This window comes from Oryza glaberrima, chromosome 1 (genome assembly GCF_000147395.1).
Source record: "Oryza glaberrima chromosome 1, OglaRS2, whole genome shotgun sequence".
Taxonomy (NCBI): domain Eukaryota; kingdom Viridiplantae; phylum Streptophyta; class Magnoliopsida; order Poales; family Poaceae; genus Oryza; species Oryza glaberrima.
The window spans coordinates 37,162,722-37,185,598 of record NC_068326.1 but is presented as its reverse complement, the minus strand read 5'-3'; the positions used below and the strand labels follow the sequence as shown (position 1 = coordinate 37,185,598).

Below are 22,877 nucleotides of genomic sequence, written 5' to 3'. Positions count from 1 at the left end.
AGAAGTTCACAAACCTAAAGTCTCATGACTGTCACGTGTTGATGACACAACTGCTACTAGTTGTAATAAGGGGTATCCTTCCAGACAATGTCCGGGCAATAATAACAAAGCTATGTGCTTTCATGAATGCAATTTCGCAGAAGGTCATCGATCCGGATAGATTAGAAGCCCTTCAGAATGATGTGGTGCAATGTCTTGTCAGTTTTGAGTTGATATTTCCACCTTCATTTTTCAATATAATGACGCATCTGCTTTGTCACCTTGTCAAAGAGATCAATATTCTCGGGCCTGTGTACCTACACAATATATTTCCTTTCGAGAGGTACATGGGCGTTCTGAAGAAGTATGTTCGTAACCGTGCTCGTCCAGAGGCAAGCATTGCCAAGCGGTATGGAACAGGGGAGGTCATCGAATTTTGCATAGAATTTATTGAAGACCTTCGTCCAATCGGGGTACCTGAATCACACCAAGAAGGGAGACTACGGGGAAAGGGAACTCTCGGAAAGAAAGCAATAATGACGGTAGATAACAATTTATTCCGTAAAGCCCATTTCACGGTTCTGCAACAATCTTCATTGGTAGCTCCTTACATCGAGGAGCACTTGGCTCTAGTTCGCGCCAGAAACATCGGTAAGTCCGATGCATGGATTACACGGCATCACATTGATACTTTCCCCGCGTGGCCACGATAACATCTCATGGGTAACGAGACGATCAACCAACAACTGGCCTTCCTGGCGAGGGGACCATCTGGGTCGATCACGACATTCCAGGGATATGAGATCAATGGGTACACATTCAACACGAGAGCCTAAGACATGAAGAGCACGAACCAAAACAGCGTTGTTCGTATCGATGCCATAGGACACGATGGAACAACTGGCACGTATTACGGTGCCATCGAGGACATATGGGAACTTAACTATGGTCCTCTCAAGGTCCCTCTGTTCCGGTGCCAATGGGTTAGGTTGATTGGTGGAGGCGTAATGATTGATGACAGTGGGATGACAACGGTTGACCTTAACAAGGTTGGATACTTGGACGAACCTTTTGTCCTTGCCACTGATGTAACGCAAGTCTTTTACGTGAAGGACATATCTAGCAAAGGAAAGAAGGGCAAAGGGCCTGACGAGCCGAAGCGTCACGTGGTTCTCCCAGGCAAAAGAAAAATCATCGGAGTTGAGGACAAGACTGACGAGGATTACGATCAGTTGGATGGGCAACCCCATTTCACGGTGACGATTGACCCTAGCATCCTCCTATCAAATGAAGACACCCCTTACTCACGTAGCGATCACAAGGAGGGAACAATAGTGAGGAGAAAGTACATGCGGTCAACCGTCACCGCCGATGTATTGCCATAATTATTGTGTACATGATGTAAACTATTTTGGATGTATTGATTATCCATATAAATTAATTGTTGTATGGCATATGTTAATTACGTACGATTATTAGAGGTTTTAACAATTTTAAATCATGTATATGCTAGTTATATGCGATAATTAGAATTTTTAAAAGTTTTAAATCATGCATGTGGCATTTACATATGTTACTTAGAGTTTTTAACAATTTTAAATCATGCATATGCTAGTTATATGCGATAATTAGAATTTTTAAAAGTTTTAAATCATGCATGTGGCATTTACATATGTTACTTAGAGTTTTTAACAATTTTAAATCATGCATATGCTAGTTATATGCGATAATTAGAATTTTTAAAAGTTTTAAATCATGCATGTGGCATTTACATATATGATTTCTAAAAGTTTTAAATCATATATGATTATTAGAATTTTTATTAATTTTAAATCATGCATGTCGTATGTATATACATATGTTAATTACAATTTTTAACAATTTAATATCAATCATATGCTAATTATATTTGATTATTAGAATTTTTATTAATTTTAAATCATGCATGTCGTATGTATATACATATGTTAATTACAATTTTTAACAATTTAATATCATTCATATGCTAAGTATATATGATTATTAGAATTTTTATTAATTTTAAATCATATATTTGCTTATTACGTTTTATCCCCTTAATTTACTATAGACAACAATAATTTTTCGAAGTAATTATCATTAATTTTTCGACTTTAAATAATTTTAATGCATTATTTTCTATTTTAAAAGCACATATGTAATGGAAATCAATATTCAGTGCGTTTATCAGTAGTCCCAGTTCTTAACCCTAACCGGGTTTAAAAAGAATTTGGAAATAGCGGGAAAATATCTTTAGTCCCGGTTGATGAGAACAACCGGGAGTAAAGAAGAACACTTCTTTACTCCCGGTTGTTCTCATCAACCAAGACAAAAGATCTAGGGGTATATATATTCCCGATGCGCGCCCTCGTCTTCTCCACCAACACTTAGAAGTTTTTTCCCCGATCGATCTCTCTCGGCTTCTCCTTCGCTGCCACAGTCTAGGGCATCCCCGCGCCGACGCCGCCGTCGTATCTCGCCGTCGTCTCACCGGCGTCGTCGTCGCCGCCTCCGCCGCTAGCCGCTGCCGCCTCCCTCTCTCTCTCTCTCTCTCTCTCTCCGACCTCGATCTCTCTCTCTCTCCCCAAACTGCCGCCGGCCGCCTCATTGCCGACGCCACCGCCGACGTCGTCGCGGCCGAACACGACTCCGCTGCGCCGACGATGCCGACCTCGACCTCGATGCGGCCGCCACCGGCGATGACGTCGCGCCGGCAGTGCCGACGAAGCTGGGCCGCGCCACGCCCGCCGCGCCACGACGCCGGGCCGCGCCACACCGTCGCCGCGGCACGACGCCGAGACGCCACGACGCCGCCGCGGCACGTCACCACCGCACCGCCACGCCGCCGCCACGCAACGCCGCCGCCACGCCGCTGCCGCGCCAAGCCACAGCCGCGCCGCCACGCTGCCGCCACACCGCCGCTCCGCTGCCGCCACGTGAACGAACGAACGATCGTGAATGAACGAAACGTATGTGAACGTGAACGAACGAACGAACGTACGTGAACGTGAACGTGAATGTGAACGAACGAACGTACGTTAACGAACGAAACGTACGTGAACGAGAACGTGAACGAACGAACGTACGTGAACGTGAACGAACGTGAACTTAACGTTGTATGTGAACGTACGTAAACGAGCGAACGTGCGTGAACGAAAAGTGAACTTAACAAGAATGCGAACATGAACTTAACGTACGTTAACGTGAACGCACGTGAACGAACGAACGTAGGTGAACGAAACGTGAACTTAACGAGAATGCGAACGTGAAATACAATATATGTTACTTTGTGTTTATCCTAATACATCTTTTTGTATGTTGCAGAAAAGACGTTGCCGTCGTCGTCCCTCAAGCCGGAGTGGTAGCGAGCCCTCGAAGGAATTCGCGCAGGCAAGTGATGTAAATATATGATTGTTAGATTTTTAATGCAACTAAGACTACTAGATTTAATATACGACACTTAGACTTAGCATATATGATTATCTAGGGTTGTAATGTACGACACTTAGAAGACTTAGCATATATGATTACCTAGGGTCCTAATATACGACACTTAGACTTAGCATAGTATAACATTATTAGATTTGTAATAAGACTTAGCATATAAGATTGTGTAGGGTTCTAATATACGACAGTTAGACTTAGCATATATGACTATTTGAGTTTTAATATAAGATTATTAGAGTTCTAATACAAGATTATTTGAGTTTTAATATAAGATTATTAGATTTTTAATTAGACTTAGTATATAATTATTGTCTAGGGTCCTAATATACGACACTTAGACTTAGCATAGTTGACTATTAGAGTTTTAATACAATATTATTTGAGTTTTAATATAAGATTATTAGAGTTTTAATATAATATTATTAGATTTGTAATAAGACTTAGCATATAAAATTGTGTAGGGTTCTAATATACGACAGTTAGACTTAGCATATTTAACTTAGCATATATGATTGTTAGCATATAAGATTGTTAAAGCAAAAATGACCTATAGACTTAGCAACTATCTCTTATGTGAACAGATGGCTGATCGCGATGAGGAACATATACTGTACGATACAATCACGGAGGGAAGCAGCCAGTACTGGAACGAAGAAGAGGGGAACGAGGATCCAAACCAGTACTTGAATGAGGAAGGGAACATGGAGAGGGATACGGAGGGGAACCAGGAGGGGAACGTGGAGAGGGATGTGGAGGGGAACCAGGAGGAGGAGGCTAGTGGAAGTCAACCCTCCGCTGGACAGAAGAGGGCACGTGGGCAACGAGGTGCCACGAAGAAGCTAGAGGGTCGGCACATCATAACGGAAGTGGACGAAGACGACCGACCTAGTGCCCTGGCGGAAGCAGCCAAGAACTACGTACGACACAGCGGTTGGGTTGTGCGGGATAACGTGCCTGTCAGTACGGTGTACTGGCGCAGAACAAGGGCACGCGGAGAATATGAGAGCTTTGTCCCAGATTCGGAGAAAGAGATGCTGTGAACCACAATGCTTGAGACATTCACCCTTCCCGCGGGTACAGAGGACAAAGTGAAAAGGTGGACTCTAAAGAAAATGGCAGAACAGTTTCAGAGCTTCAAGGGAGATCTATACCAGAAATATATCCTGAAGGGGCAGACACCGAACTTCGACACATTCCCAAAGCTAAGGGATCACTGGGACGAGTTCGTTGCATATAAGACAGGTCAACAAGGGCAGGCGATGATGGAAAGAAACAAATAAAATGCCGCCAAGAAGAAGTACCATCACCACTTGGGGTCAGGCGGCTATAGCATCGCGATGCCGAAGTGGGAGGAGATGGAGGCAAGCTTGCTTGAGAGGGGTATCGAACCGGCCACCGCTAAATGGCCGGATCGATCGAAGTTCTGGTACTATGCTCATGGTGGAACGCTCAACCCAGTTGATGGCTCCCTGGTCTTCAGCGATCAGATACGCGAGGCTGCACGTCGACTAACGGACGCAGTAGAAGCCTCTTCTCAGGGCACGTTTCGACCCGACAGAGAGAAGGACGAGCTGTCACTCACCCTACAGACTCCAGAGCATCCAGGAAGAACACGAGGGAAAGGGGTGATTCCTTGGAAGATTGGATTCAAGGACATTCACACGTACAGGAGTCGGATGAGGAGCAAGAGAGATACCGAGGCAAAGATTGCAGATCTTGAGTACAGGGTATCGAGCTACGAGCTCAGCATGCAAGAGGAGGTGGCAAGGAAGGTTAATGAACGCATGGCCGCACATCGGTCCCATGATCCCCAGCCGACCATTCCTCCTGCAATGGTGAGCCATTCAGGCAATCGTAGCAGCTGCGCCTCAACGGGGCAGGTAGGATCACAGAGCATGGACGCCATGCAAACCCAGGACGAAACCACCTGCCCCGTTGATGACATCACTCAGTGGACACCATGTGAGCTACATATTCCCTTCAAGAACTTATCAATAAAGGTAAGCTAGTAGTTTATAGATTTTAGATTTGTCCATTCCGCAAGTTGCTGCTTATATCTGTTGATTACTAATAAATAACCTCTCACCACGTGAAGGTGGCGTCGGGCATGGCCATCCCAACGGACCCTTCAGATACTTACCACTGCAGGCCGATTCTAGCAGGATACTCCAAGGTCGAAGTTGAGTTGGTGGAAGGCGCGTACGAGGACCTCGAGTTGGATTACCCTGGAGGAGACAGTGAGACGCATCTACGAGACACAAGCCACGCCATTATACTATGGCGCAAGCGGTACATCATCCTCCCTGGGCGACAAGCGGCGTCTCGTGCACCATCTCCTCCGACTCCGCCATCTCCTCCTCAGGCTCCTGCACTGTCTCCTCCTCATGCTCCAGCACCGTCTCCACCTCAGGCTCCTGCACCGACTCCTCCTCAGGCTCCTACACCGACTCCTCCGCAAGCTCCTCGTCCGGCACCTTCCAAGTCAAGGGCCCCCCAAGCTCCAGCGCCTGGCCCCACAAGGGCAACGAAGAAGGCGAAAGTTGACGCTACAAAAAACAAGGACCCGGAGTACGATTGCACATAAGAGGAGCTTGACGCTTATGTGGCATCAGAAGTCAGGAGACAATTGAAGCCTCGAAGTCCAGAAAAGAAGATTCCTATAGACCCGAGTGCTAGGAACTTCTTCAGGGGTATGTCTGCACCTGCCAAGGAGGCCATAAAGCTATCGGACTATGAGCGAACACTTAAGAAAGCATCTTCTGGAAAGTCCAAACTAGTCCCTCAGCTTGGAGAGCAACCAAACCAAGAGATTGAGCCGGGGTGACCGGTGAAGATTTTGGAATACAAGAATTTATTAATGACACCGGGATAACTACGGATCAATTGCTACGAGGCGCACCAATCGAAAAGGCGGAAGTGAAATACATGTACGAACTCGGTAAACCGCTTGTCAAGCCTGAGCAGCTGCAGTCCCTACCCACACAAATGTACAAGTTCCATCAACTGTACATGGAGATGAGCGCCACCGGTAGAGAGATGATCGGAGCGAGGATCAGGGACACGGACTTCTTGCAAGGAGATGGCATTCTCTGGATCAATTTCAAGGGTATCTACGAACTATACCAGCTAGACGCCCTCGACGTCTCTATTATGAGTTGCTGGATTTTGTAAGTATCGTTCAGTTAGATTTCTTATTACGTTTCCTTTAATTAATTAGGTCCTTGTATATAAGTAGACTATATATAATATATACTTCCTTTTATCGTTGTAGAATGGAGATTCAAAGGGCCCAACGGTGAGGGGTTTTCAATACTGGATTCATCGACCCTCGGAAAGTAAACGTCGCAATGCTCGACCAGTATCCGCAAGCCACAGAGGACAATCTCGTCCATCTCCTGAAGGCGCAGCATTACAAGACGTTCATACTATTGCCGTACAACACAGAGTTAGTTTTTACTGTCTTCCTATACCAAATTTCATTCCCGTACGAACATGCTAAGTGTTTCATATGTAATGCATCCCACGCACATTGCAGATTCCACTGGGTCCTTTTACTCTTCGACCTGGAGGCCTGCACCGTCAACGTATATGACTCAATGGATAAAAAAGAGTCTACGTTTGACAAGATTTTCGAACTTATAGACAGGTATTGTCATAAGTTCCTATGTTAATTAAGAATCTTGTTATAATTAATTGCTACTACGAATCATAGCTTTAAACTCCATGTAGGGCTTGGTATCGGTTCTGTCATTTGGTCCGCGGCAAATGGAGAGAAAGACTTAGGCGGAAGTTCAATTTTCCTGTGAGTACACATGCTCTACATTTATATTCAATCTCCAATTCAAATACATACAAGTGTATATTAATTAGATCTCTCGCCGTTTGTCATTTATTTATAGTGCACAAAGCAAAAGCAGGGAACTAACTTGTGTGGCTACTACGTGTGCGAGTATTACCACTGTCTTGCAGACCAAATCATCACCACAAGAGAGCTCGATGTACGTACAAATAAATTCAAAATTTCATTGCGTACGTATCGATTTGTTGTTTAATTACTAATTAATTTCATACATTCATATAGTTTATTCGCATGAGGGATAACCTGATCACACACAAGGAATTTATCATGGCGGTTCAAGAACAACTCATGGAATTCATCAACGAACAAATCCTTGATCCCAAGGGTGAATTCTACTACGACGGAAATACAATTCATAAGTCCTTAGCTTCTGAGATAACGACTACTACTACGTCGAAATCGTAGCTAGCTAGGACATCATAATGGATTGTATTTAATACATGTCTATTTTTCTATATGCATGTACACATTTTCTTTAATGTAAATATATATTTTGGTCATATATATATATATATATATATATATATATATATATATATATATATATATATATATATATATATATATATATATATGCACATAAAATGTTAAGTGCTTTCATATATATATATATATGTATATATGTATATGTATATATATATATATATATATATATATATATATATGTATGTATATCTATGCATTTGCATAACATATATATGTATAAATACATATATATTATTCATGTATATGTATTGAAACATATATAAATATTATATATATATATATATATATATATATATATATATATATATATATATATATATATATATATATATATATATATATATAAACCATGCAGCAACAGGGCCATGCAAAAAAAAAGGTCAGCTCGATCTTTAGTCCCGGTTGGTAACACCAACCAGGACTACAGATTGATCTTTAGTCCCGGTTATTTCACCCGGGACTAAAAATAGCGATCTTTAGTCCCGAATTGGTAGTCCCGGTTTGAAAATCGGGACTAAAGGGGGGTTACGAACTGGGACTACAAACGCTTTCTCCACCAGTATATATTCATGTTCTTGTGACGTACCGTTGACACGGACACGCATTCTAGAGGGGAAAAAAAGGCATTTATCTGCAATTGTGATGGTTGCAAGTCGTATGTGAATGTGGTATGTGTGGTTGCGCCCACTCAAGCATTTTGGGGGATTTAGTGGGGGTGAAGTTCAAGTCCTCGCAACGTTAAAATGGTTTTATTTTTCTTGTTTATAAGGCCTATAAATTGCTATATCAATCTAAAGAAAAATTTATATTAGAGAGATGCTTCAAAAATTGCTATATCAATCTAACGGAATATTTATATTAGAGAGATGCTTTAACTAGATATTCACTACGATGCGAAGTGAGCATATCTTAACTGGTTAGTTTTTTTATGGTACTAGCCTACCCAAGATTAACTCATGTACTTGACACGAGTGCTCACATTTAAGATAAGTTATTCTTTCAGTGGTAGACGATGTACCCATCAACACGAGGTGCTCATGGTGACTTCGTCACATCTTGGGGTAGGGTGTGAGTACGTTTATACCCATTGTGACTGTAATAATCTCAAGATATGTCGGTTCAGTCTTTCAGATGTATTCATAAGGGTAGGTGCATGTATATTCATAAGTCTTTCAGAAATGCTCATAGGGGTATGGTGCATTTACGTTCATAGGGGCAAGTGTACGCGTGTTGTGAGTTGTGACTAGGGGTGGAGCTACGTATAGCTAGGAGGTACCGAGGAACCTAGTTCAAAACCTTTTTTTTAAGCTATAGTTTATCTATTTTTACCATATATATACCAGCCAATTTAAACTTAGGCACCCGTACCAAGCTATTTTGATTCAAACCTGAGTAAAGTAAGCGAGTGGAACCCCCTTCATTTTGTTCTAGCTCCGCCCTTGGTTGTGACTGCATGCGTTTGTACTATGTTATAAAAAATTAATAGGGATATGTCTATTTATTATATATGTTCTATTATTATTAAAGGGTGCAAAGAAATTGTCACAATTGTTCTCGTAGAATAAAAACGATATGTCATTCGTAAAAGGAAAATACTCCTAGATTAAACCCTACACGTTATGTAGAAAATTTGTACGACAATTGTTAGACGTGGGGTGTATAATCTGAATTAATAGAGGAAATTAGCAATTCAATTATGCTTCAACATTGCCGCTTACACGTTACTGTATTGGAAAGTACGACAATTGGTAGACGTGAGGTATAAACTGGGTTAATAGAGGAAATGACCAATTCAATTATGCTTCAACATTGTCGGCTTGCCGCTTACGAATAAATATATGTTTTATTTCTTTTTCAAGTACACGATAGATGCATTATTTATTTTTCAAGTATATACCGCAGATGCACCCACACACATCACTACATACTCAACACCACACTCAAAACAACGGAAACAAAGAAACAAATTCCCTAGTCTTTCTAAATTTTTATTGAAAGCCCACTTAATATTTATAGCCACTAGAATTTGTACCTATCTATGATTCTATCACCACACCACCCATGCTTTTCATCTTTCATCTTCATTTAGGAAATAGCTATACGTCCGACTCAAATGTGCGACGGTCAAAGGCGGTGGACATGGTATGGTCGGGCATGGGTTGTACAAATCCATCATATGCATAGCAGTGCTCCTTCATTTAATATAATGTAGAGTTATATACATGCCAATTTACCCCCAAAGTTTAAGGAGATTAGGACATTTCGATTATACTCCAACTCAATTCTCGAGTAACTTAGGTTCATAAACAACTTATGTGAATAACATTTATACCTTCCGTTACAAAATAAAAGACGAAACTGCTACTTACTCGTTCGAATCACTCCAAAATAGTTTGTTACTATTCCAAGGAGGAATCTGAAAAACGAAGTAAAGAGAAGAGGGAGGCGCTATTTAATTTCATGCATATATACAATATTATGAAACATCGAACGGAATAGTTGTCCTAAATATGGAGGGAGTACACGATTTGTCAATTCAAAATTTTGCCAATATTAGCCCCATCGCAGTGCTTTGAATGCAAACATTCACAAAAATATCTTTCAAACAACAAATGTCATTAACCATGACATTTTCAAACAAGTTATATAGAGAGGTATATCATCAGCTGCATGCAGCAAATTAAGTGGCTGTCACTACCACACAGCTCTTTGATGCTCAATTAAATTAACAACCATAATGTATATAAATAGTCAACGATTACGCGCTGCTTAGCCTTTGACCATGGCCGTCAAATCCAGGAGGCGATCAGAAGATCACCTCGTCCACGAGTCGCTCGAACTCGGCCATGGCGGCGGCGGGGAGGCCGAGCAGCACGCGGACGCCACCGCCCTCGCCGGCGCACGACAGGAACAGCGCCACCTCCCTCTCCGGCAGCGCTGCGGGGCCGTACGCCGCGGGCGGGCCCCACCCGAAGTCGGCGGCGCGGAACGGCAGCCGCGACCACGCCGTGATCAGCAGCGTCGACGCCAGCGACGGCCGCGCCCGCGTCGCCTCAAAGTAGTCCACCGCGGAGCGCATGTACGCGTCCGTCACCGCCTCCGCGGCGCCGCGCACCAGCCGCACGGCGCGCGCGGGCGACAGCTCGCCGGCGGCGCACGCGGCGCTGGTCAGCACGATGGCGTTGCCGAAGTACCCCGCCGGGAGCGGCGGCGCGGTGAACCGCGGCCGCCCGTCCACGGCGAAGAGGAGCTTGCTCCGCCGCGCGCGCCCCATCCCCAGCGCCGCCGTGCGCGCGCTCCACACGAACCCGGCGAGCGCCTCGAACGTCGTGGGCGCGCGCCCGCCGACGCCGCCGCCGTCGCCCGCGGCGAGCGCCTTGACGCGGGCGATGGACTCGGGCGTGAACCGGAACGACCTGTGCAGGAGCGGCGGCTCGGCGCCGTCCTGCGCCGGCGAGCCGCCGCCATCGCCGTCGTCGATCTGCGCGAACTCGTGGTGCGGGAACGCGACCCGCGGCGGGTCGCGCGCGCGGAGCACGGCGCGGTCGAGCGCCGGCGGGACGGAGAGCGGCACGCCCCTCGCCGTCTCGCCCCACGAGTTGACGAACTGCATGGCGCCGACGCCGTCGAACATGCAGTGGTTGATGGCGAGGCCCAGCACGAACCCCCCGCACTTGAACTTGGTCACCTACTCCATCGCCATTAACAAGAACTCGTAGATGATTATGAGCAACAAACACAACGATTAAGGGTGTGTTTAGTTCTTTAGGCGTAAAGTTTTCGAAGTATACGGCCACACATTTGAAGTGTTAAATGTAGACTAATAACAAAACAAATTACATATTCCGATTGTAAATTGCGAGACGAATTTATTAAGCTTAATTAATCCATCGTTACCAAATGTTTACTGTAGTATCACATTGTCAAATCATGACGTAATTAGGCTTAAAAAGTTCGTCTCGCAATTTACATGCAAACTATGCAATTTGTTTTTTTCTCAAATCTAATATCTCATGCATATGTTCAAACATTTGATATAACGTTTTTGCCAAAAAAAAATTTGGAATCTAAATAAGGCCTAAATGGATAATCGCATGAGAGTTCATGTACGTGCCTGAGCTGCGAGGAGGGGCATCTCGAGGACGTTCTTGGCGCCGGGGACGCTGTAGACGAGCTCGCCGAGGACGGCGGGGTCGGGGCGGGTGATGTCGCCGAGGTCGGCCATGGCGGCGTCGGCCACGGCGTCGACGAACACGGCGCCCTTGCCGGTGCAGTCCACGATAAGCTTCCCGTCGTCGGTGAGCGCCAGGCGGCCGGCGAGAGGGTAGTAGTGGACAAGGACCCTGGACAGCGACTCCCTCAGTGCGTCGCCGGCGGCGGCGCCGCCGCCGCCGGCGGCGGCCGCCGCGAAGCAGTAGACGGTCTGCACGATGACGGCGATGTTCTGGTCGAGGTTGGAGAGGTAGTAGAGCCCACCCTTCGTCTCCGCCGCCGGCGCCACCAGCGTCGGCACCCCTCGCTTCACTCCAAGCTCCACGGCGGCGGCGGCGGCGGCTTCTTGCCCCTGCAATCACCCCACCACCATGATCATTGCAACATCGATCGATCGCCATATATATCAAAAAAAATGTTATCAGAATTCGATGAACAGATGGATGAACACGGATGCAAATGCACCACCATTGTTGGATTGATCGATCGGATCAGCGACGAACACCGGTGAGTGTGTGTGATCTTGGCACCAGATGAATGTATAAGAAGAGGAAGAGAAGGGGAGGGTGATGAGGTTTCATTTCAAGCCTACCATTGTCGATTTGGTCATCTCCTCTCTCCGGCGTGTGTGCAAGCAAAGCTAGGGTTGGTTGGGACATTTGGATGGAGTGAGCTGCATAGCCATTGATCCTGAGCAGAAACGCTATCTGCGTGCACGTTGCTTTTGTTTCTCCGAGTAGGTAGGAATCAAGAGGAGCTCGTCCAATGCAATGTTGTATCGTATTCCTCCGGATAAATATTTGTAGCAAATAACAGATATGACAAGAACGCAGGACAGGGATGCTGCTGTGTTTTTGTCCAGGGATCTTGCAAGTATACATATACTCCCTCCGTATTTTAATGTATGACGTCGTTGACTTTTTAACCAACGTTTGACCACTCGTCTTATTTAAAAATTTTATGCAAATATAAAAATACTTATGTCATGCTTAAAGAACATTTGATGATAAATCAAGTCTCAATAAAATAAATTATAATTACATAATTTTTTTAATAAGACGAAAAGTCAAACGTTGGTCAAAAAGTCAACGGCGTCATACATTAAAATACGGAGGGAGTACTTTACAGCAAATTGAATGGAATACTACTACCTCTATATGAAAATATAGTTATTTTTAACACAATCATTTATCTTAAAATGGAACTATTTTTCACATACATCTACTCTCAAGCCTCAACCAATCACTACCATTATCCATTTAATTTTTTTTCACTTATTGTCTCCTCAACAAATCATAAACTTCATCAAATCATTCTTACATATTTCCTTAATACCCTGCCCACCTCAAAAACGATTATATACATTCTAAGACGAGGAAAGTAGATCTTTAGCGAACTGGATGGATTAGATCACCTAACATGGTATTCTAGATTCAAGGACAGCAAAAATTCCAGTTTAATCAGACAAGAAATGTTTCATGGATCATCAGGGAAAGGAGCAGATTTTACTTCACCATCAACAATAACATATGGCATTCCATATTAATCACTGGATCACATTGCAATTAAGAGATTTTACCACATAAAATCAGCTCATACTCACAGATGGCACTTATTAATTCGGAACCATAAACTGCAGCACAGCACCTCGATACAGATGCCCCTTTGCTCCAGAGCCCATGTTGGTTCCTGAAATGACCGATATCATTTCCTCAACAAATCCTCCTGAACATCCTGGCAAGGTGGGCAGATGAGAGTTGACACAAGAACCAAAAATTCCAAATTCACTGTTTTACATGGATAAATGGAAGGAACAGGCAAAGAATTATTCTGCATATTACAGTCAGGCTAGCTACCTAAGCAAAGTTATAACAGCACAGCTATTGTACATGACCAGCAACTAGACTACAAGTCACACCAAAGTCAAGCACAACAACTAGGTGTGTGTGGCTATCAAATTGTTAACAACCTTGTACTACCCCCAGGTCACCAGTTCATTGTTGCGGTGCCCTCATTGTACAGACCCAACACAGCCCAAACGGCAATGTTGGGCTAGAAAGTCCTGCATCCATAACACTAACACAAGCGACCATCACATCTGGTCCGCTGAATTACTTCTCGTCACCATCATCTTCCTTTGAATTTTCCTCCTTAGCATTTTTGTCTTTGTCATCTTCAGCATTGTCTTCCTCACCTTCCTCATCATCAGACATACTATTTATTACTTCCTCAATAATGTGTTTCACCTCTGATTTCCTATCCATGAGGTCCATCTTAAAATGAGTACCTACAGTGAAAATAATAGCAACCTATGTCAGTACATTCATATAGATAAGGAATTTCTGTAAAGTAACATTATATTTCAACTTTATCCAAATGTACAATGGAAATTAACAAAGAAGAAAACAAGTGAGTACCTAATTGCCGAAGAATATCTGCCAATGTCGCCTACAAGATAATATAAACAACAGTAAGCATACAAAGCTGGCCAAAAAAATTGTGCAGATCATAACCATTTGCTTACCGTATTGAAGTCAACTTCCTTCAATATGTCACTAACAACAGCATGCAGCTCTTCAGTGGTTGGGGCTGCCCCAGCCTCTGTGCTGCCTTTTCCTTTTCCTGTAGAGCAAGAGATGGTGTGTGACTATGCTTGACAATATAGGAAAATCGATTACAAACTAAATGAGCATATACACTCATGTCTTGCATGTCAGCCAAATGTTCACAAGTTCTACAAAAATTAGTTACATAGATTACAATGGCATGTCCAGCCACAAACAGGCAATACTGGATTAAATCTATGTCTAAGAACAGAACACAAATTTGGATATGAACAGTGTCAGTGCTATGCCTATCATATCAATGTTGTTAATTTTTTCAGAGTTTTTATAACCATTTGACTGATATTTGATGAGTGAGAAGCAAACGGGGGCACATGCACAAGTTGTAAAATTCCAACTCCCTACAATCTAATAGTTATAGTTGGGTATTTTTTCAAACACATCTAAAATGTACTCTTGAAAATCAAAATAAATCCTCCAGCAGAAATTATTTGGACAAAACAACTGAGTACAATTTATACGGCTGTACCTTTATTTTTATTGGTTGTCTTGGCAGCATCCTTCTTGCGTGCCTTATTGTTCAATGCACCAGAATTATTGTTCTGGCCATCTTTTCCTTCATCCTTTTTGGATTTAGAAGCCTTCTTGGTGGTTTTATCTACAGTAACATCACTCTCCTTTGAACTCTTTGAGACTTTTTTGACAACCTTTTTGCTTTCTAACTCAACTTCTGGCTCATCATCTTCTTCAGTGTCTTGAGAAGGCTTAGACACACCTTTTGCAGGTCTTGTAGAAGCCTTCTTGGCAGTCGCATCCTTTTCTTTTGCCTTTTTTGTTTGTTTATCATCTGTTGCCTTTTTCTTTGCTGGACGCTCATCAGGTTCTTCATCACTCCCAGCATTATCTTTTGCTTCAGAATCCTCATCATCTTCCTCGCCCATTGATGCATCCTCAGAACCAGCAGGACCCTCATCGTCTTCATCGTCATTCTCTTTAGCAGCTTCAGTTGATTGCTTTCGACTCTTTCTCCTTTTCTGTTTATAAAGACAAACATCAGGAGTCAGTACAAATTAACCACTACAATAAAGAGGATGGCTTCAAGAGGCTAGCTTTGGCTGATAATTAAATATTACTAAATATATTAATAACTCTTAAAACTAAAGCTAACATCTAGTCAATATAATGTTAAAATGTTAGTAGTGGTGATGTCCACTCCTACACTACCCCTACCACCTTTCAATGAGTCGTCTCCCGTTTCACTATTGGCTCTCCCCAAATTTCAAAAAATCACCTACTTGTTTAATAAGGAAAATCGTATTATTACTTGGACTAAATGAGTGTTTATTAATTGATTTAATAAGGTAGAAACTCAATTTGTTTTCTGTTGCAGTATATGTACACAGTAGAGTATAGAAACTCAATTTGATTTTATAAATGCTTATCAATTTGATTTAATAAGATGAGAATATATGTAGACAGCAGAGTATAGAATATTAGACACCTAGCTGAAAAACAAAATGAAAGCACACAATAAGTGTTTGGCTATAGTACAAAAATTGCTGTGTAAAGATAGTGAAAAATGAAATTCCTTAGTCTTGACTAATAATAATAATATTTATTTTTTTCTGCCAAGTATGCATATTTTGTTTCACATTTCATAAAACAATCAACAGGATGATTTAATCCTATGGTCCAAAGAAATGATAGTGACCTCAGCTCCCTATCTGCCTATGGTCCAAAGCATATTGGAAGTGTGGCTTAAAAAACAGACTGAACCAGCAGTTGACTGGAATAAAACAAACAGCAAATTCTGTCCTCATGATTCCCATCAGAAGATGTATCATGCAACCAGAGCAATTGCACACAAAACCAGGAAGCTTTATTGTATACAAATATGTAGACGAGCCACATGGAATTGCATAATCAAGTTGGCCACAAATGACAAAACCCATGTTGCACAAGCAAAGGGAGGCTTAGGTTTGATGGAAACCTCAACTTTGACCATTTCACCACACAAACTACTGTTCTCAAACCGCTCTCATTATCTCCCCCAACTCCTACATATTCCTTACCAAACCCACCATGACCTACTGTTTTCCACAGCAAAGAATAATTGCATAAATCCTGCAAATGATATTCATGACTTCATCGTCTACCAGGCCCAGATAAATGATCTTCATGACTTCATCGTCTACCATGAAAATCAGCTTTATGTGACAGTTCAACAGCAACTCTACTTTGTTAGTGTTAAATATCACTGAAGAACATTCTATAGACTAAGATCACATGTATGTTATGTGAGATTAGGCTCTTAAGTCCCTAGCTTAAGACATAAAGTCTACCCTGGATTTTAGGCCCCTTTTTTACCTTAGTTCCATATATTTTTTGTACGTATCAGAGATTCATTGATTATTCAGCTTTGGCATAAACTTTTCCAATTTTAGTACTTCTGCTAATAACATTTCAGAATAATAACCAGATGGTTTAATTACAACACATGTCAAATTCTGGATGGTTCATAACAGTAACCACAAATGAATAGCAGATGCACAGCACCAGACTTCAGCAGACACCAGAAGGCGAGACATGATATATGGTTTTTTTTCTTGGTAAACCCATAGGTGGAAAATAATACAACATTTTCAAGCCACTTGGCACCAAGGGATGTTACCTTCCCATCAGAAGCGCCTTCAGCAGTCGCCTGGCCATTTCCTTTAGATCTCCTTCCACGTTTCTTCCCTTTCTGCAAGGGCAATGAAAATTAGCAATACTTCAACCTAGAAGAGAAGACTCAGCATTGATTAGATTATGCACCTTATCATCAGTGAGAACAACATCTCTAGTGATGCAAGGGGACTCCAAAAATTCCAGTAATTTGGCAGAGACTTCCTCCTGAAGTACAACAAAACACATGGGTATTGCTACAGGATTTATTACATGGACCATAAAACGAAATGAAGCTCAGCCAACTAACCTTCTTTGTGGCTGCTCTGGAAACATGTATATCAAGGATTTCACAAAAATCCAGCAACTTCTCCTTGTTAAATTTGTCAAGCTTTTCCTTTATCCTGGTCCTTTGTTTTTCCTGAGAAAGATTTCAGGCAGACATACCAAAAAATAAAGCTCAGCATGTATAAAAAAAAAATTGTTTCACATAGCATTACATCAACTCAAAAACACACCTGATTGTCAGTCCAAACAAAACCAGAAAATTGGGATATGTTTCTCTTCAAGAAATGGACCTGCAGAGAATTGAACACATTTAAAAAAGAAGATGAGCAAATTACATTAAAGCTAAACAAGGTGTGCAGTAACCTTACATTTGATTTTCTTCCATACATTAAAACATGAAGACTTTGCAGGTTCTCGTCTGCCTTTCTTTTTGATAGTTTGAATTGAACTGATAAGAAAACAAGGCAAACAAATGATTAAACAAAAATTGTAGAGTAGCATGCATCTAGTCCCCAAAAAACATGATGGGAAATAAAACATTAAGCTACTCTAACAGGCAACAAAAGCTATTATTTACTCCATCAAAAGGAGTTGGTGGTTGTGAGGATGTGCTATACACCCATCACATTGAGTTAAAGAGTTGTTTGTGGGATATTTTCTATAAGCAAGTTACTAAGTGGGAATTATGAGTGCAGTTTTATAGATTTGGGCTAGTTGTTTCTGCATTATCCTGTGTTTGGAGCTTATAGTACATTTATCTAAAGATCCATGGTGGTACAAACTTTTCTAGCATCACTAAACAAATAGAGCAACCTCAAGAATGTAACAGCTGAAAATATATTAAGGCTGCGCAAAATAAGAAGAGCAATTAGCACATGATTTAATTAAGTATTAGCTATCATAAATTTGAAAATTGAATTTATTTGATTCTCTTAAGAAACTTTTATATAAAAAGTTTTTGCATGAAATTCACCATTTAGCAGTTTGGAAAGCATGCTCACAACCCAGCCGTTAAGTTATTTAGAACACAGCCTAAGTTCCATTAAGCTGCACAAACTGGTCGAAAAAAGTTGGATATAGAAACATATGATCTATGGATAGATATTTCCAATCCAGGAACATGTATTTCAATAAACAGAGCCAGCAAATATGTGAAAGGGAATCAATTGAGCAGATTTAGCATTAGCTTGCTTAAGGCTCTGGCCAGATATGCTAAATTGCACAGGGGCAAAATAACACAATGATAGACCAAATTGAGCTAAAGGTAACTGTTTAAACTCGTCAATGAGCTATAGATGACCTTGTGGCCCCTGTACTTCTATACAAGTTAAGCTGTTCTTCTATTCTTCTAGTGTACATTTTATACTGAAAATTTCTTCAATAATAAGACTACATGCTCCATGGAAACTTGTGATTTCAGCTAATTAGTTGTTAGGCACACTTGTTTGTGCCTCTATTTTTATAGCATCCAAAGCACAAAGTAAATCTAAATGACCTGGCACCAAGCATTTCAAATCAACTGGACATATAAGCAGATAAATAGGTAAAAAAAAAACAGGAGAACAATATCACTATTTCAAAAATAGTCGATCCTTTCGCGAATCCGTAATAAAACCCCCACAGCTGCTGCTTTAAATCTTAAAAAATACCAGATAGATACAGCTTTTGCGGTTTAAAGTTTCAAGGAACGGAACTTTCATACTAGCATAGCAGCACATCCCCGGGAGAAAGATCTCCGCACATTAACAACCAAACAGAGGCATAGCATCCCATCCCACTAGGCAAGTGTACATGTCTCGTGACTAATTTTTTATTTTTAAAAAAAAAAAGCAAATCAGGACAAGCTTTCAGTTCAAAAAAAAAAAAAGAAGTTTGAGGGGGAAGAAATTACTGTTGGGAATGTCCTTCAGCTTCGATCCAGAGCCCTGCAACAGCCAAGAAAGCACCAAAAGAGAGGTCAGAAACGAAGCAGCAAGGGTTCCAAGCCTCGAGCGTGAACCAAAAGCGTGGAGGAAGAAGAGTAAGCATACATCGCTAAAAACGGCTATTTTTAGCACTAGTAGTACTAGGAGACACGAAAAAAAAAAGGAAAATAAATTCCAGCTTTGCGACGGGGCAAAAGCAACAGAACCGAGGCAACGCCATCCCCCGAGAGAACAGATCAGGGCAAGGCGAGGTGACCTGGAGAATGGCGGGGGACTTCTTGGCGGGGGTGACGCGGGGGGCGAGCTCGGAGTAGCGCTCGACGGTCTTCCTCTCCCTGGAGGGCCTCTCGATGGTGGGGGTGGCGGGCGGGGGCTTCTCCTTCTCCTTCTCCGCCTCCCCCTTCTTCCGCCGCCCGCGCTTCCGCCCCCCCGACTGCGGCTCCTCCCCCTCCCCCTCCTTCTCCGCCTTCGCCTCCTCCTTGGGCGGCGGGGGGTCGACGCCGGCGGGCGGGGAGTCGGGCTTGGCGTCGGAGGCCATGGGCGCGCGGGGGGAGCTAAGCTAGGGTTTTAGGGGGGGGAAATTTTTGGGAGGAGAGTGTGGAGTGGGAGGGTGCGCGTGAAATTCCGGGGCGGTCTACTCGGCGCAAACGCTATTAATGGGGGTGGTGACGATACGAGACGATACGAGAGCTGAGCTGATCGGGTCGGTCGGGTGGGGATTGGGGGCGGAGGCGGAGTGGATTGGCACGCGCGCTGCGCGCACCATGTTTCCTTCTAGGTGGTTTGACACTTTTGCCCTTACCATTTGTTTCGACCCTATTTTAGGCTGCCTTATCTATTAGTAGGACTAGCGATAAGCGATACGATTAATTGAATATTAGCTATAATAGATTTTTAAAATAGATTAATATGGTTTTTGAAAAAACATTTTTTCTACACTACTATCTCCATTTCATATTATAAGACTTTGCATTTTCCCATATATGTATAGATTTATTAACATATATATATGAATATAGGCAATGCTAAAAAGTCTTATAATATAAAACGGAGCAATTACTTTTTAACACAAGTGTGCACGTGAAATTCAAGAGAGTATGACCAGCAACAACCGGCCTGGCCGGTTGCGTTGTGTAATTGAAACTATGCTTTCTTCTAATATACCGATGTGTAATTATTTTGCGTGTTCGAAGAAAAAAACAATAGAGTGGAAGTTAAGAAGAAGTGGTAAAGAATACACCCTTAATAAGGCATCCATTGATTTATAGAGAAACAGATTTTTTTTCTAGGATTATTTTTGCTATATGACCCTCTAAAGCAAGGAATCGAACACTATTGAATCCTATTATAAGGAATTTCTCAGTCCATGCAAGTTTAGCCTTTTAGAACAAAGGATTAAAAACTATTGAAAGTTAACTATGAATCTATCCCTCTCATTCAATCCTGACGTGTATTAGTCAAATAAAATGATTATTCATGTATTAGTCAAATAATCATTAACTTTTCATATTCTTTCATTTTCTTAATCATGCGTTTCAAATGAGCCCCAAGTGTTCATTACTTCTATTCTTCAACTTCAAGAATGGATAATGCTCTTGTATTCGATTTCTTATTTTTGGCTGGATATGAAAATAAATATGAATAACTGGGATTTGAAAACTCATATGGATTTTTTTAATACAAATAAAGATCTCATACTAATGGATATAAATAAAAAAATAAATATTTCTCGGAACATGATAAATACCCAAACTTATAATAGAAAAGAATACAACAATACAATGATCGTACAAAATGTACCCTATACTTACTCCCCCCATAAAACAACAACCTTAGAACTTTGGATAACCTTTTTTTGTGCAAATTTGTCTGATCGGAGCATTAATTTGGGCTAAATAGTCCAGGTTAGCTAGCAGGGCAAAATGGTAAAAGCACTAGCACGGGACCACGGAAGCGCAGTGCAAAGTGTACGCTCGCCCGCTGGCCAAAATGGCGACCACACGAGCGCGGCCCGGGCGGCGTTTCAAAATTTTCGGCACCAAAAGTTTTTCGGATCGGGCGGGGTGGCGGCGTCCTCCCCCCCTACCGACGCCGCGCGCTACTACCTTCGATCCCGCCCGCGGCGCCACCGAAAATTTTCCGCAGCGCGCGCGACCGCCCCCCGCGCGCCCGGCGGCGATTGATTTGGTGACTGGAGGAGGAGTACTCCTGCTACTGTTTTGGTTGGGCCTCGTCTCAATCCTTCCTTTGCTTGTCTGATGGGTAGGGCTTAAAAAGTGTTTGGGCCTGACGGGGGAGTGATCCTGGCACGTATTTCCTTTCCTTTCCCGTTTGCACATCGAGCCTTATGTCCTGGGTATGGAAAAGTCCAATTTTGACTTTATTAAGGTAGAATCTCAATTCGTATTTCTCAATCGAAATGACTCATGACGAAATGTCCATGTGACAGGAGTCATCAAAATTACTAAAATATACCCCCTCCGTTTCTAAATATTTGACACCGTTAACTTTTTTAAATATATTTGACCGTTCGTCTTATTAAAAAAAATTTAAGTAATTATTAATTATTTTCCTATCATTCGATTCATTGTTATATATATAGTTTTACATGTTTCATAAAAGTTGTTGAACAATACGAACGGTCAAACATGTGCTAAAAAGTTAACATTGTCAAATTTTTATAAACAGAGAGAATATGTGGGACCCACATCTAACTGACTATTGTCATTTACTCCCCTCTCCACGCCCCCCTAACCCCCTCTCGATGACCAGATCAGCGACCACCCCATGGTGATGCACTCGTCATGCTCTAGCGGAAGAGATCCAACCCAGCATGCTCAGCAACTAGGAGCCCAACCTCTAGTACATCTTTGAACTGAAAATATTTAAGGGTTAAGATGAGTGGTGCAAAATATTTAAGGGTTGAGATGAGTGGTGCAAAATATTTAAGGGTTGAGATGAGTGGTGCACTTGTAGCAGGTAGTTGCGAGGTAGGGATGAGGCCACGACATTGCGTGGGACTAGTGAGATTGGAAAGGAGGTGGAGATAGCAGATCCTAACGAAGCGATCCGAGTGCCACGTTTGGAGGCAATAGTAGGATGACAACAAATGAGAGTTACAATTACTGACTGCGTGAGATGCTTCAATATTGCGCAACGGCACCGCAGGTATATTACAAAGAAATCAAGGTGTGTTCGTTTTTCGCTTTTCCCAACCTCTAGTACCTCGTCCCCCCTCCCCCGCGCACGTTTATCACTTTTTTCCTAAAATTTTATAAAAAAATATTTTAAAAATATATATTAATCTATTTAAAATTTTTTTAAAAATAATTAATCACGCGCTAAATGATCGAACCGCAGGATCCTACACAAGCGGCCGAGATGGAATGGCATCCATCACCCAAGAGTCCAAGACCACTTTATAATAACCCCGAA

The 22,877-nt window shown here is 42.3% G+C and overlaps 2 protein-coding genes across 3 annotated transcripts; both read right to left on the bottom strand.

Annotated features, from left to right (window-relative positions):
• Window positions 1-10,316: 10,316 nt before the first annotated feature.
• Window positions 10,317-13,615, bottom strand: LOC127777748 (omega-hydroxypalmitate O-feruloyl transferase-like). Of its 2 annotated transcripts, none has more exons than XM_052304368.1 (3): window positions 12,594-13,615; window positions 11,904-12,353; window positions 10,317-11,477 (listed from the first exon to the last, which is right to left on the bottom strand). In XM_052304368.1, exons 1-3 carry the CDS (start codon window positions 12,609-12,611, stop codon window positions 10,596-10,598), a joined length of 1,350 nt encoding a protein of 449 aa, XP_052160328.1. In that variant the 5' UTR covers window positions 12,612-13,615; the 3' UTR covers window positions 10,317-10,595. The 2 variants fall into 2 exon arrangements, with proteins under 2 accessions (XP_052160328.1, XP_052160336.1); XM_052304376.1 differs by lacking the exon at window positions 12,594-13,615 and adding an exon at window positions 12,470-12,522.
• Window positions 13,616-13,766: 151 nt separating this feature from the next.
• On the bottom strand, window positions 13,767-20,083 carry LOC127777737 (DEK domain-containing chromatin-associated protein 1). Its single transcript, XM_052304357.1, has 11 exons — window positions 19,699-20,083; window positions 19,409-19,442; window positions 17,886-17,965; window positions 17,748-17,807; window positions 17,540-17,650; window positions 17,380-17,457; window positions 17,237-17,308; window positions 15,095-15,599; window positions 14,526-14,623; window positions 14,419-14,449; window positions 13,767-14,288 (listed from the first exon to the last, which is right to left on the bottom strand). The coding sequence occupies exons 1-11, from the start codon at window positions 19,978-19,980 to the stop codon at window positions 14,113-14,115; spliced, it is 1,527 nt and encodes a 508-aa protein (XP_052160317.1). The 5' UTR covers window positions 19,981-20,083; the 3' UTR covers window positions 13,767-14,112.
• Window positions 20,084-22,877: the final 2,794 nt, after the last annotated feature.

Coding starts and splice junctions, on each gene's coding strand:
- LOC127777748 (XM_052304368.1), bottom strand. Junction 11,478..11,903: donor TGCCCCTCCTCGCAGCTCAG/GCACGTACATGA, acceptor GCGATGGAGTAG/GTGACCAAGTTCAAGTGCGG.
- LOC127777737 (XM_052304357.1), bottom strand. CDS start 19,980: ATGGCCTCCGACGCCAAGCCCGACTCCCCGCCCGCCGGCGTCGACCCC. Junction 15,600..17,236: donor AAGGCGCTTCTGATGGGAAG/GTAACATCCCTT, acceptor CTTTATAAACAG/AAAAGGAGAAAGAGTCGAAA. Junction 14,289..14,418: donor AGATATTCTTCGGCAATTAG/GTACTCACTTGT, acceptor TTTTCACTGTAG/GTACTCATTTTAAGATGGAC.